The 14,615-nt window shown below is 47.7% G+C and overlaps 1 protein-coding gene across 1 annotated transcript; it reads left to right on the plus strand.

The window, feature by feature from the left end:
- The first annotated feature begins 2,560 nt into the window (after positions 1–2,560).
- Positions 2,561–13,294, plus strand: FOXRED2 (FAD dependent oxidoreductase domain containing 2). The gene is made up of 9 exons (XM_065421254.1): positions 2,561–2,720; positions 3,331–3,888; positions 5,093–5,344; positions 6,218–6,487; positions 7,135–7,301; positions 8,026–8,191; positions 8,729–8,970; positions 12,095–12,265; positions 13,032–13,294. The coding sequence occupies exons 2-9, from the start codon at positions 3,350–3,352 to the stop codon at positions 13,292–13,294; spliced, it is 2,070 nt and encodes a 689-aa protein (XP_065277326.1). The 5' UTR covers positions 2,561–2,720; positions 3,331–3,349.
- The last annotated feature ends 1,321 nt before the right edge of the window (positions 13,295–14,615 follow it).

Genomic DNA, 14,615 nt, shown 5'->3' on the forward strand with positions numbered 1-14,615 from the left:
CATGATGGGGAGTTTAATTCCAGGCTACTGTCAATAGGTTGCTACTCCCCTGCCTCCCAATGTACTGGTGTATTAGTGGAAGGAGGTACTAAATACCATTTCATTAGCACTTTTGATCCCAAAGTGCTTTTCAATTTAATACATAGCACTCATTTTGCCTGCCACAGAGGCCTAACTGCCTCTGCCATTCAAGAGTGCCACACTCTTAATAATGCAATGTATTACCAGTCCTACTTTGGTTAGTGTGTCTACAGCTGTAATAGTGGAACCTCTTAGGGCAAACTACTTCCCCTGAATTTGCTGCCAGGTGTGTATACAGTACTTCCCTTGCTTTAGATCATACAGATGGAATGCTGGCCTGCTCTTCTCTCCCTGCACCAACCTCTTCCAGCAAGAGTTACTTCTCAGCCTCCTGCAAAGAGATTTCACACAGGCCTGAAATTCAGCTCCCTTCCAGATGCATCAGGCTGTGCCCCCTCTCCATGAGTTACCCTAGACTCCTCTTCGTCCTAGAAAGAAGAATTTGCCCCCTTAGCCTTATTGGTTGGGGTCAGTGTTATGCAGAGGCCTGCACTCTCAATTGTCCAAGGTATCAAAAGTCCAACTCGCCCCGTTACATACAATTGTTTACAAGTCAGCAAAGTTGGACACGAATAGACTAGTACAACCTGGCTTGTTTACATTATAAGAACTGTGATAAGGGGTCAAGTTGAGGTAATAAGAGAATGAGCAAAGTCTAGAAATTAGAGAAAACATTTATAGTTTAGTATCAGAGGGGTAGCTGTGTTAGTCTGAATCTGTAAAAAGCAACAGAGGGTCCTGTGGCACCTTTAAGACTAACAAAAGTATTGGGAGCATAAGCTTTCGTGGGTAAGAACCTCACTTCTTCAGATGCAAGACTGAAGAAGTGAGGTTCTTACCCATGAAAGCTTATGCTCCCAATACTTCTGTTAGTCTTAAAGGTGCCACAGGACCCTCTGTTGCTATTTATAGTTTAATCACTGATGTGTTTTGATTGGTTAGTGGTAATGGGAGGAGGTTGCCATTCCTTTGACATTGTTTATTTTGGGGTTCACTAAATGAGAGCAAGCAGGGGAGATACAAGTACTGGAAGAAGTGAGCTTTTTGATTGTAGATGTCATTGTCTCCTAGGCTTCACCATTACACCATGTGGCTTTCTGGATCTTGAGGGACTTCCAAACTGGGCCAGAAAGTGGGACCTAGATGACATGACTCCCCTCGCCCCACATACTTTGGCTAGAGCTAAATCCCAAACAACACCTGGAATGTGAGGCTAGGGCTCCTGCTGTCACCCCCACCCTCGTATCGTATTCCTTACCCACTTGATTTCTTCTCTTTCTCAGCCTTCTGTCTAAAGAGAATCTGGTTTAGGCAGTGGAGGCAATTCCATCTTTTGCAACACTGTTGCAACCCTGTGACTAGAAAGGCAACTAAAAGCAATGCCTTAAAAGCCTGTCTCACCATTGCTGATGACACTGTGCTGTGCCCGTGTTTCTGCAGCAGTGAGGTTGCAAGTGAAAGTTGGCACCAGAAACAGAAGCTGCATTGTCTTATTTTCGCTGCTATTCTCCCCATTTGTGTGGTTGTCTTATTTTGTTTTAAAGGAAACAGGATCAGACTTCAGCAACAACTCCAGCCCATCTCAACTCTTTCCCATTTCCCCAAAAAGGACACTTATTACCATGTCTAACACCAGCTAGAGATAGGTTCACACTTACAGTGGCATGTACTGTACAAATACTGCACAGCCAGCTTGCACAGATACAAAGAGCAGTGTGGACAGTGGAGCACGGCTTAGGGGAGTAGAGTGCCCTACACACCTGAACCCCAGGGTATATACCCTAAATGGCTCTCTGCACACCCAAGCTGTGCCTCCCATGTATACACTGCTATTGGTGACAGTGCAATAGTGCCCCACTGCCTACCCTGCCAGAGCCTTTCCCCTCTACAGTGCACAGCTGCCAGAGCCTTTCCCCGCCCTATGGAGCTGCACTCTGCAGCAACAAGTGGGGGCGCAGCCTGCCTTCCTCTGTGGCAGGTAGCTGCAGTGGTAGTGCTGGGACTCCGCATGCCACCGTGCAGAGGGGATGGAAGCCTGTCAGATGGGGGGTTTCCTATCACAACACTGGGCAGCGAAAGGAAAGGCGGAGAACTGCAGCTGTTTTAGGGGAAAGGTCTGGGGGACTGGCTGCCCTGGGGATAGCTCAGCCCTGGCTGCAGGGTTCAGCCCTGTGACAGTAACCCAAGGTATCAGTGCCCCAGGCTGGAGCTCACCCGGGCACCTCCTGGCCCTGGCTCATCCCCCACCCCAGGCGCCCTGGGCTCTGCCTAGCCTGACTCAGCTCCCCGGCCTCCCAGCCAGCGGGGGAATTCATCTGGGCCTGCCCCTTTAAGACTCCCGCTGGGAAGCTTCACCCCCGACACGTGACACGGGTGTGACAGCGCGGCTCTGATAGGAAGCGAATCGCCTATATCACGTGACACGGCTCCGCCGGGCAGCTAGTAGCGCCGAGCCTATCTCAGTGCCCGCCTCCCCCTCGGGAGGAATAGCCGCTCTTGCAACTTTTCTCGCTGGTGGGGTATAGTCTATCCGCCGCAGGAGGACCATAGTCGCCAGGACTCTATGGTCTGAGTTTGGTGTTTACGGGGCAGCCGGACGGGACCTGCCTGGATCGATTCGCTACAGCCTGACGGGTCAGGTGTGTTAATACGTCACATGTTACGCACCATACGGACGCTGGTCACGCCTCTTTCCTTATTGGGCGGGGGGGGGAGTCAGTGGGGTTGTGCCTATTGGCCAGCAGTGAGGGTCGGGTCACCTTTTCCCATTGAGGGAGCTTAGTGGAGCAGCGGCACCCCATTTCCCTATTGGCTGGAAGCTTCACGTCCCCTTTCCCCATTGGCTGGGATGGAGTGGGGCGCGGGGGGGGGGTGATTCACCCCATTGACTGGAGGCTTCACATCCCTGTTCCCCATTGGCTGAGGTGGAGTGGGGCAGTGTGTGTGCAGGAGGTGTGTGACACCCCCTTTTCCCTTTGAGTGGGGGGAAGTTCACTTTAGGGGGCGGTGCTCCCTGGTCATGTGGAGTCTGCCAAGATGGAGGAGTACCAGGGAGGGGCGAGGGTTTAGCACCAGAGACTGGGCAAGGAGGTGGCAAGATGTGGACTAGGTGCATCCATAGCAGTGCCTGGTGGGTCTGCAGTGCCCGTGCAAAGGTGGATTCACCCCAAAACTGAGCGCTGGAGTGATTTCCTTGTAACCCCACTGGGCTCTTGCAAGTTTCTTGTGACTGGGTTTTGTTTTGAACAGAGCTGGTCTCGCTGTTCCCATGATGGCCCTGCCTGCTGCCCAGTGTGCATGGGGCCTGCTCCTAACCTTTACCTTCTACATGGGCTCTTCCTGCACTGACGGTGCCTCCGTCCTTAAACACCACAACTATTGCATCATTGGTGCTGGCCCCTCAGGCTTGCAGATGGCCTATTTCCTCCAACGTGCAGGCCGGGACTATTTGGTCTTTGAGCGTAGCCATGCGCCTGGCAGCTTCTTTGCCCTTTATCCACGCCATCGCAAGCTCATCAGCATCAATAAACGACACACTGGCAAGTCCAACAGCGAGTTCAATCTTCGCCATGACTGGAACTCCCTTCTCAGCCATGACAGCCGACTGCTTTTCCGACACTACTCTCATGACTTCTTCCCTGAGGCTGACACCATGGTGCATTACCTTGAAGACTTTGCTTCTATGTTGGAGCTCCGGGTTCAATACAACACTGCCATCATCCGTGTGAGACTGGAGAGGGACTCACAGGCATGGAATGGCCATTACTTCATTCTTACAGACCATAACAGCCAGAACTACAGATGCAGGTAACCAGCAGAGTGGGCCTGGTCGGCTATGCAGCTTTCCATGAGCCTAGTACATAGCTACCTGTTGGGTTGTAGGTGACATGACATAATTCTTGAAAAAGTGCCACCTTCCTTGAGCAACATGCCAACAGAAAAACTGTGCCGCCTGTTTATATCCAAATCATTAATGAGAGCATGAGACATTATTTTATAAATGTCCAACTGACTCAAGGCTTTAACCAACTTCATCAGTGGCTTACAGCCTCTGCGAGAAAATGTACTTGGCTACACATAGTTTGCAGAAGTTTGACGTGCTGACAGGGGTGTTATTTCTATTCCTGTGGTAAAGCAGTTTCAGTAAACAACCATTTTGGCATAAAACCATGAAAGTTTTGAGTCTGAGATGGTTGTATTCTAAACCCTATTATATGATTCCAGATACTCGTTAGGAGCCCAGAACTGGACTAGCAGGTCAGGACTGAGGTGCATTGTCTGAAGGATGGATTTGGGGCAGAACTAGAATAATGGGGTGCTACCAGTTAGGAATGAGGTGCTGTCATAGAGTTGTGTGGACAGCTCAGAACTGGAACAGTAGACAGTGCTGCTAGTCAGGATTACCTGATATTCCTTTCCACCTCTTAGATGTTGCCCTAACATTAAATAACAGTTGGAACAGAGGGCCTGTGAGATGATTCTGCTTGCTTTATTATCATCTAGTTTATTTTTTGAAATTGAGATATTTTCTGTCCCATAATAAAATGACATGGAGCACTCCATATACTGTATTAAAAGGCAACACATTTAAAATGTGTAGAAGGAAATACTTTCCATGCGCCATTTAGTTAACCTGTGAAACTCACTGGCACTGGGTTTTTTTAATACAAAAAGCTTAGGGAGACTTGGAGAAGATTTGACATTTATGCATAACATCTGCAATGGCCTTTGGTAGGATAAAATTACAAGGGTTATTGACCCTCATGGTATGGAGAATAAGCAGATCACTAATTGAAGTTGGGATGACACTTCCACCCATGCTATGTAGTACTGAGCAATGAAAATGCATTAAACAGCTGGGTCAGTATGGCAGGCTGCAGAACATTACACTGAACAAGGTAGCAGTAGTGTAATCCTGTACTACAGGAGGTGAGATGGTGGATGAGATCTTATGTGGCAATTCCTATGTTCCCTAATGTTGACAATGCTTTCTCATCATGTCTCTTTGCAGCCTATTGTTGGTAGCCACTGGAACATGGGTTCCCAATGTGGTAAACTTCCCCGGCTCGGAATATGTTGAGGGCTATGAATCTGTGTCCATCAACCCAGAGGACTTTGCTGGCCAGAGTGTGTTGATCTTGGGTCGGGGAAACTCTGCCTTCGAGACAGCAGAAAACATTCTGGGCGTCACCAATTTCATACACATGGTGAGCCGCTCCCGCGTTCGCCTCTCTTGGGCCACCCACTACGTTGGAGATTTAAGGTATGAGGCTGCTCTCCTTCATGGTTTTAATGTGAAGTGAATATTAACCAAGTGAAATTGCCATTGGCTGATGAGACTGGCCAGATTGGTGCAGCAGACTAATGGCTTGGAGAATTAGTAATGGGATATGGGCCCTTTCACCTTTAGGCCCATGTTTTAATCCAGCCCAGGTTTGCAGTTACTGAAAGTTGTCTATTTCATGGCTGTGAAATGAGTTGGTAGGGGGAGTCTCTGACAGTTCCTAATGGAAACAATCATAAAATCTGTCATCATTACAATCACTAATTGGCCTCTTGCTTGCTATCTCAGAAGGGAGGCCCAGGATTGATTGGACCATGGAAGGATAGTCCAGTGGTTAGGGCACCAGCTCAGGAGACCCAGGTTCAATTCCTTGCTCTGCCACAGATGCCCTGTGTGACCTTGAGCAAGTTTAGTCTGTGCTTCGCTTCCCCACCTGTAAAATGGGGATAATAGCACTGCCCTACTTCACGAGGGTGTTGGGAAGATGAACATGTTAATGACCATGAAACACTCAGATACTCTGGGAATGGGGGCCAAAGATAGAATGGAGACTGAGCTCTCCTTTTATTGTTGTGAGGTGTACTGGTGAGGCAGTATGAAGAAAGCTTGCATTGCCACTATCTACGTTGTACCTGCTTGGGTGGTACATAAAGGATGCCTGTCTCCAGCACTGTCAATCTGGCACATCTCACCAGCACCAAATTCCCACAGACACAAAAGGCACCAATTGTGGGATAGCTATCGTGTGCTTCGGGACAGAATCGTAGGAAGCGTAATACACTTGTCATGTTTCCAGGAGCAGTTTTTGAACCCCAGATCCCTCTTCTTTCTTATATTCTCCCTGTTCCTCAGAGCAATTAACAATGGCCTCCTAGATACATACCAGCTGAAGTCTTTGGATGGGCTCCTGGAGGGTGACTTGGAAGATCTGGCTATTGTCAAGGATAAAAAAGGGAAGCTGCACATCACTCTCAAATTCTATCTGGAGAACAGCAACAGCAGTGCAGGTGCAGAATCCATCACTCTCCCACAGGATGAGCTGGACAACTTTGCCACCCGGGCACCCTACGACCGTGTCATCCGCTGCCTGGGTTGGAAGTTTGACTTCTCCATATACAACAGGTGAGGGTGAACCGGGGCCTGGAGGAGGAAGGAACAGAGAAAGTGAGATTATGTATGTGGGTGTGTGAGAAAGCGTGTACCACTGCTCTCTACCAGATGGGAGGTCAGACCTGAGTGAGTGGAGTTGTTTGAATTTGCAGACCTGCTTCCTTGGCTCCCTGGGGAGAGGCCTATGTCTCTGGAGCTGAAGGCCCTGAGTCCCTGATGTCCCGTGGGTATTGTCAGCTGGTGACTGCATCAGTGGTGTACAGATCCAGATCCATACAACGAAGCTTTTTTCTAGTCTTCATCCCTCAGCGCATATTCTCGTCACTTTCTGCCTTGGCTTGTCTCCTAATACAGACTGGAAATGATCTCAGTAACTCTGCTTTCTTCTTAAATGGGAGTGTTACTGTGTCAAGTGGCTCAGACCCAAATGTGACCCCACCCAAAACCACCTGAAAATGGATACTCTTGGTTTCTAATAAAATTCCCTCAGTGTGCTCCTGGCTGGAGAAAGGAATGAACCCTTTTGAGGGCAGTGGAAGCAGGAAGCGAGATCTTTCAAAATGACCAGAGCATAACCTATGCCCCTCCAGACACGCTCAGCCACCTACCCTCAAATCTCCCCTTCCTGACTGGCTTAATCTGCTCTTTTGTGCACCCAGATCTCTTAGACTGATGCCAGGGAAAGGGAATAAGAAGAAGTATCCTCTGATCAAACCCAGTTATGAGTCAAGAGGCACCCGGGGGCTCTTTGTTCTGGGCACTGCTAGCCACTCTATCGACTTCAGGAAATCTGCTGGGGGCTTTATCCATGGATTCCGATATACAAGTGAGCGTTGGATGTACAGAATGGGCAAAAGTTGGGAAAGAAGGGCTGAGGTGGGAAGGAACAATTCACAGGCTAGTAGTGGATTAGTGAATGTTACCTGATCACCTTCAGTCTTTAGTATATCACACAGTCCTCATTGTGAGAATGTGATATATCCAGTTTGCGATTGCATAGCAAGGTATGGGGTGAAGGACAGGCTGTGGAAAAGATTTTGGCCCATATCTGTTGTCTTTAGTTATGTCATTTTTTGTTTTGTCTTTGTTTGCGTGTTTGTCTTCCTATCTCTTGCCTTCTATCTCTTATTTATATAACACAATGCATAAGTTCTTGCCATCACGTATACTGTCCTGTGAGTGGTTGTGGGTGAGAGGTCTGTTTTGTGGAGCAGAGTTTTGGACAGAGGCCTTAATATTTTTTGAAAATTCTTATACTTGAGAGAGGCTGCTGCTCTGGTGAAATGATTCACAAAGAGAACTCCCTTACTTTCCAGATGGTTAGGATCACCTCAGATTTCTGAGGACTGTCCACTCAGTGTGAGCAACCCTGGGGAGAATTCTTAGTGCCGATTGGCTGAGGTGGAGATCACATGATTTGCTATAGTCTAGTATCTATCTTGTCTGTCCTGATGTTGCTTGTATGTGTCTCCTTGTTGTGCAATTCAGTATCTTAAAGGTGTGAGCTGTATTTTAAAGTGAGCCTTTTCTTTCTTGACTTGCTGTCCTAGCTCGTGCTGTCCATCACTTGTTGGAACATCGTCATCACGGAGTCCCCTGGCCATCATCAGTCTACCCCATTACACAGCTGACAAATTCCATCATCAAACGGGTGAATGAGGCGTCTGGACTATACCAGATGTTCAGTGTCCTGGGTGACATCATTCTGCTGAGAGAGTGAGTGAGTAATTATTCCCGGCACTCTGCTCCATCAATAAGTCCCTTCTCTTTAGGGGCTAAAACAAACCAAAAACTCCTGCTGAAGTCAAAACTGTATTTCTGGATTCCCCTTTGAATGTCCCTGGTAAAAAGCTTTCAACAAGATATGCTGTCTCAGTTTTGGATGGGGAGAAGCAGGGCTTAAATTCTCTCCAAATATTTCCCGGAGCCCCAGGGATCAGAGCTCCAGCCCCATGGGGTGCACTGGGACTCTGCGACAGATGGCTTCGGCTGAATTTAAGCCCTGGGGAGAAGGGTCCCTTGGTCTGGAAATAAGGGAGACTTGTAATAGGATATTGAGCTTTTTAAATCTCTACATCACTAGGTGTGGTCCAAACCAGATGAATGATGACTGAAAGTCATTACCATCTGATGGTGTTCAGTGGCCTCAGCCAATGAGGATATATTGGGTGCTATGTATTTGCCTTAACCCCTTGTTGACTGGTTAGATTGTTCCTTGTAGAAAGATCTCATGAATGTGGTTGTGACTCCTAGGAATGCCACGGCATTTGAGTACCTGGAGGAGTATCCAGTCGGGATCCTGGCAGAGCTGGAATTGCACACAGGGAGAAAGGCCCACAACGGGCTCTTTGTTGTCATCATGGAGTATGGGAAGAATTTCTCTGGGGCTGACAAAGATGTCTTCTACTACAACCGAGCAGTGGGGGAGGCACAACATGCCTGGCAGTCTAACTTCCTGCATCCTGTTATTTATTACTACAAACGACTCCCCACAGGTAAGCTGACAAGCATCCCTCCTCACCCTTCTACCCTGATTATCCCATATGTACAAGATGGAAAGTTAAGGATGGTTCAGGACAAGAGGAAATTTTGAGTCCATCCTAGACATCTTCCCCTGCTTCTTTGAAGTTGTTCCCCTGTGGTATACTAGCCACTGCTGTAGGTGCTCATGGTGTACTTGTAACCGACCCACCCCATCAGTGTATATTAATTTGTTGTCTCTTGTCTGATCCTTGGAAGCCTCTTGGGTCAGGGATCATCTGTTTGTACAGCACCTGGCACAATGAAGTCCTGGTCTAGGACTAGGGCCCCTAGGCCCTACAGTAGTACAAATAATAAGAATACAAAATAAAGAAATGGAAGAGGGAAGGGAAGTTCCTTTGGAACTCATCAGCGCTGCTCTTCAGTCATCCAGAAGACATCACTGATGAGTGGTGTCAGATATGGCAACTTCCTGCAATATCTTTGGACTACAACAGCTTCTCCAGGAAGTGAAAACAGTAGAGGATGATTTAGGGAAATCCCTGATTATAACATCTCCAGAGAAGTAACATTTCCTGGGAAGGCTCACATATTCTGGTTCAAATCCACTGACCAACAGACAAATAAAGGACTTTTGGATAAATAGCCCAAGCTTAAACCGATTCAGGGCCTTCATTCTGGTCTAAAGACTGATATGAACTGGTTTTGGGAGCCAGAAATCTTTAAGTGGGTGCCCTCGAGGGACCACAGAGAGGGAAATACAGGTGCGTTTACCCTGAAACTGTGACAAGTGGCCAGGTGGTGGTTGAAACCTCAAGTTGGGGGCAGAAAAGGGGTGTTGGGGAACATTTCAACTGTCCAGAAGAATCCAATATCCTATGGAAGTGATGTGCATGGTTTCCCTTTGCCTGGTGCCATGTGTGATGGGTTGGATCACAGAAACCCCATTGGGAACTGCCAACTGATGTGCCAAGACTACTTCTGCCCCTGCTTTCCTGCCTTGTCAGCCTGGGACTCCAGCACCCTGTCTTGCTGAGCCAGACACGCCAGTCTGCTCCAACACAGACCCAGGGTCTGAACCACGTGCCCCAAAGCTGCAGACTTAACTGAAAGCAACTTACAGAAGTGTTCCTGTCTTTAACACTCAGATGCCCAACTCCCAATGGGGTCTAAACCCCAAATAAATCCGTTTTACCCTGAGTAAAGCTTACACAGGGTAAACTCATAAATTGTTCGCCCTCTATAACACTGATAGAGAGATATGCACAGCTGTTTGCCCCCCACAGGTATTAATACATACTCTGGGTTAATTCATAAGTAAAAAGTGATTTTATTAAATACAGAAAGTAGAATTTAAGTGGTTCCAAGTAGTAACAAACCGAACAAAGTGAATTACCAAGTAAAATAAAATAAAACACACAAATCTAAGCCTAATCTAGTAATAAAACTGAATACAGATAAAACCTCACCCTCAGAGATGTTTCAATAAGTTTCTTTCACAGACTGGACGCCTTCCTAGTCTAGGCACAATCCTTTCCCCTGGTACAGCCCTTGTTCCAGCTCAGGTGGTAGCTAGGGCATTTCTCATGATGGCTCCCCCTTTGTTCTGTTCCACCCACTTATATATCTTTTGCATAAGGTGGGAGTCCTTTGTCCCTCTCTGGGTTCCCACCCAGTAGTGTAGCTGGAGGGGAGCAGGGGAGCGGCCGCTCCCCCACTGAGCACAAGTGGCGCCTTTTTAATTTTACTCACCCGGGAGCGAAAAAAAAATAAAAGGCACCACCCGCTGCGGCGCTTTTACTGACGGGGCGGTGCTCCGGGTCTTCGGCGGTACTTCGGCGACGGGCCCTTCACTCGCTCCGGGTGTCTTTGGCGGCACTGAAGCTTCATCGCCGAAACGCTGCCAAAGACCCGCGGAGCGAGTGAAGGTCCCGCCGCCGAAGTACCGCTGCAGACCCGGAGCGCCGCCCTGTCAGTAAAAGCACCGCAGCGGGTGGCACCTTTTATTTTTCCGCTCCCCCTGTTCCCTCCACCTGGCTACGCCCCTGTTCCCACCCCCTCCTTCTCACTGGAAAAGCACCAGGTTAAAGATGGATTCCAGTTCAGGTGACTTGATCACATGTCACTGCAAGACTTCATTACCCACTTGCCAGCACACACGTATACAGGAAGAGTTACAAGTAAAAGAGAGCCATCTGCAGTCAGTTGTCCTGGCTGATGGGAGCCATCAAGATTCCAAACCACCATTAATGGCCCACACTTTGCATAATTACAGTAGGCCCTCAGAGTTATATTTCATCTTTCTAGTTTCAGATACAAGAGTGGTACATTCATACAAATAGGATGACCACACTCAGTAGATTATAAGCTTTGTAATGATACCTTACAAGAGACCTTTTGCATGAAGCATATTCCAGTTACATTATATTCATAATCATCAGCATATTTTCCTAAAATCCTATAGAGTGCAACGTCACACCATGTGACTTCTGAGTTGTGTAAGTACTGCGGTGCCTAGTGTCATTGCCAAAGTCAACTGCTGTCCTGTGGTGTACCCATCTCTGAGACATCGTATACTGACAGGAGAACCCCCAGCTCTGATGAAAGAAGCCAAGAGCAAGATTTAAAAGCAGCATAACATCAAAGCAAATAAAAAAGCACACACAATGAATTTCCCTGGGAGGATCCAAAGATTAGAGTGTTGACATTTCACCTCCAGGGACCTAGCTTCAAATTCTGGCATGGGTCACAAGGGAAGTGAGTTTGGTTAATAATAACATAAAGCCTAAGCACAGTTTGGCATGACTGGCTGGTTCAGAGGGATCAGAGCTAAAATAGTAATGGTGGGTGTCGTGTGTGCGTCCATCCATCCAGGATTGGAAAAGCAGGGGGTGCTGCAGGGCAGGAGTGAGGGGCATTGACAGAGCTGAGAGTCAGTCCAGGACTGGAATAGCTGAGATTCGTGCTGCAGATCAGAACGAGGTGCAGTGTCCGAGATGTTGAAAGTTAGGGGGGCCAGGACTGGAAGCTGGAATAGCTTCCCATCTCCTTGAGCTCTTCCGAATTCCATTTTGATTCTGGAAAAGGAGGACAAAAGCACATTTTCTCCTTGGTTAATATGATCTGTTCTGTCAACAGTGCGTGAGATGAGGCTTCGTCCTCCAGACTGGCCTCTCCCCCGCCCGGATGCTGTCCATCATATTGTGGAGGATTTCCTGACAGACTGGACTGCCCCAAACGCCCATATCCTCCCACTTAGACGCTTCCTGGAGAATTGCCTGGACACTGACCTGCGCAGCTTCTTTGCAGGTAACCTGGACTCTAACTGGAAATGGGGGATGGGAGACATATCTGACTGAGATAGGATTGTAGCAGGCCAACGGTTTAGTTAACATGAAAGATCCCTCTGACTACTGGGCAGTTGGGAAATCTTACTACTAGTTGGATGCACTCCATGAAACAGGAAGAAGTGCTGGGTCATATCAGGAGCTCACCCATTCCAAAATGGCCTCTGATCTTAATTGCCCCAAGAGGCGGAGGGACAGGAGGGTGCCCCTTGGCAGGTCCTGTCTCCTGGGAGTGTATTGCTAGGTCTTGATTCAATACCCCACAGGCTGCAGCTTCCCCACTCCTCCATCTGAAATGAGATTTGTGCTGACAAGTACCACAGCTGCTTTCAGTTGGAAACAGTAGGGACAGCTTGTGGGATGAGAGAAAAGAACTCTGTGATATCAAAGCTGGAAAACTACAGTCTCTCACCTCCTGAGCTGGAGAATGGGTTAGGAAACCTATATATGAATTTCATGGGGCCACAGAGGGAAGCACTTCTGAGCTACCAAATTGAAGAACCAGGTTTCAATCTCAAATTCTGTTCGTCCCTCTCTGAATTTACATATTCTGCGGGAGACAATTAATTACTCTGGATTAATCAAGCCAGGGTGCTTGCTGGAGAAGTACTGTCACTGTCCCTGACCTTTATCCTGTTAGTTCCGGATGATTGACTTGTTGGGAGACCCTGAATTATTAAGCATTTACAGAGCATCTCTACATAATCTTGTTTTGGTTTTATTTGTAGAGTCCTGTTTCCTGTTTGCTCTGACTCATCAGAAGCTGCCTCCCTTTTGTCAGCAGGGATACATGCGAATGCAAGGGCTTGTGGGTAACGAAAGACTTAGGCACCATGCAGTGGAAGCCGGCCTACTGGAGGACCACACTGTTATGCACTTTACAGATGAACTGCTTGGTGGCCAGAGAGGTTCACGTGACCAGTTGCTGAAGGATCACGTGATACCAGGTAGCCCCCTACATTATCTTGTGACTACCAAGGATGAACTTTAACCTTTCCCAATTCATACTGAAACCCATGGGGACTGTTGTGACAATACCGTAACACACATCTGCAGCAGGATTCCAACCTCTTTCATGTGCCACTGGCTTCCTGCCCATCCCTCCAGCTGTCCACATATTGCCAAAGACCTGCTCAGATCTGTTGTGGCTGATGGGACCGATGTGCTCTGGAGGATAAGTGAGAAGCTGAGATTCAGTGAGGCGGAGGCTTCTCCTTTGTCCCTGCAGAGCCCACAGTGCTTGAAGACAGTGTTGTATTTATCTTATGGACCAATGTCTGGGGTAACATCTAGGGATCACAGGTATGGGGAGGGAAAGAGAGAAGAGATGCACAGATGGCTTAACATGAAATATTTTCGGTTTTGATGTGACACAGTCACATGTCTTGAGGGCAGGTTGGAGACTCTGATCATTGGATGCTGTGTCCAGTACATTCTTGTTTATACTTGAAGATTTGTATGTTCACTGAATTCAGAAGCGGTACCTTCAGAAGCAAAATTTTTCATGCACTTTGATGGAGACAATGAGGTGCATGCCAGTATATTTAGTTTTAGTGCAGGGTAATATAATGTCACTGCCTGGACAGGGGTCCCAAAAGCCACCTCCCTCTTTAATGGTGAGCAGCTAGCCTAGGAAGCTTAGACCCAATGTGAACTGTCAGTAGATAGGGTAGCAGGGCCAATCCATTCCTTTACTTGGTGGAGTTGGTATTCTTTGCCAGCTGCTCCTATTTAGAAGGGATAGTCCCTGTATTCTTTAGCAAAATACCTGTCCTATTTGCACTATGTCCTTCCAAAAAGCTTCCAGTGCATTTCACTCTATTTAAAATGTGTATTCCTAGTTTTCTTCCCAGATGTTCCTATTGACAGCTTTCAGATGTTGTATGGTAAATTGTCTATCTGCGTTTTATTGCTCATTATCTGATAGGCATAGACCTCTCACTTCTTGGACACCACTAATCAGGGCAAGGAGTTTGAGTTCAGTCTTCCTATGTCCCCATGATTTCTGAGAGGTAGAGGAGGGGCAGGTGGGAATAGTCTTCCTGCTCTCCCCATATCCATGAGAATACCTTGCATTTGTGCTTCCTGGTAAAATGGGTGGAGGAGAGGGTGGACCTGAATAATCCCTCCCTATTAGCTGATCCCTAAGTAGCCTTTCCCAGGGACCCCTTAAATTTTCTTGCTCTTTCTATAAAGACCCAGTTCCTATAGCTCTTTGCTGCTAGAGATTGGGGAGCAGTTGAGATGAGTGAGGGATTGGAAGGGGTGTCGTTCTTAACTGGGAACATTGGTGAAAATGCTGCTGCTGTCAA

This window comes from Emys orbicularis, chromosome 1 (assembly GCF_028017835.1).
Source record: "Emys orbicularis isolate rEmyOrb1 chromosome 1, rEmyOrb1.hap1, whole genome shotgun sequence".
Taxonomy (NCBI): Eukaryota; Metazoa; Chordata; order Testudines; family Emydidae; genus Emys; species Emys orbicularis.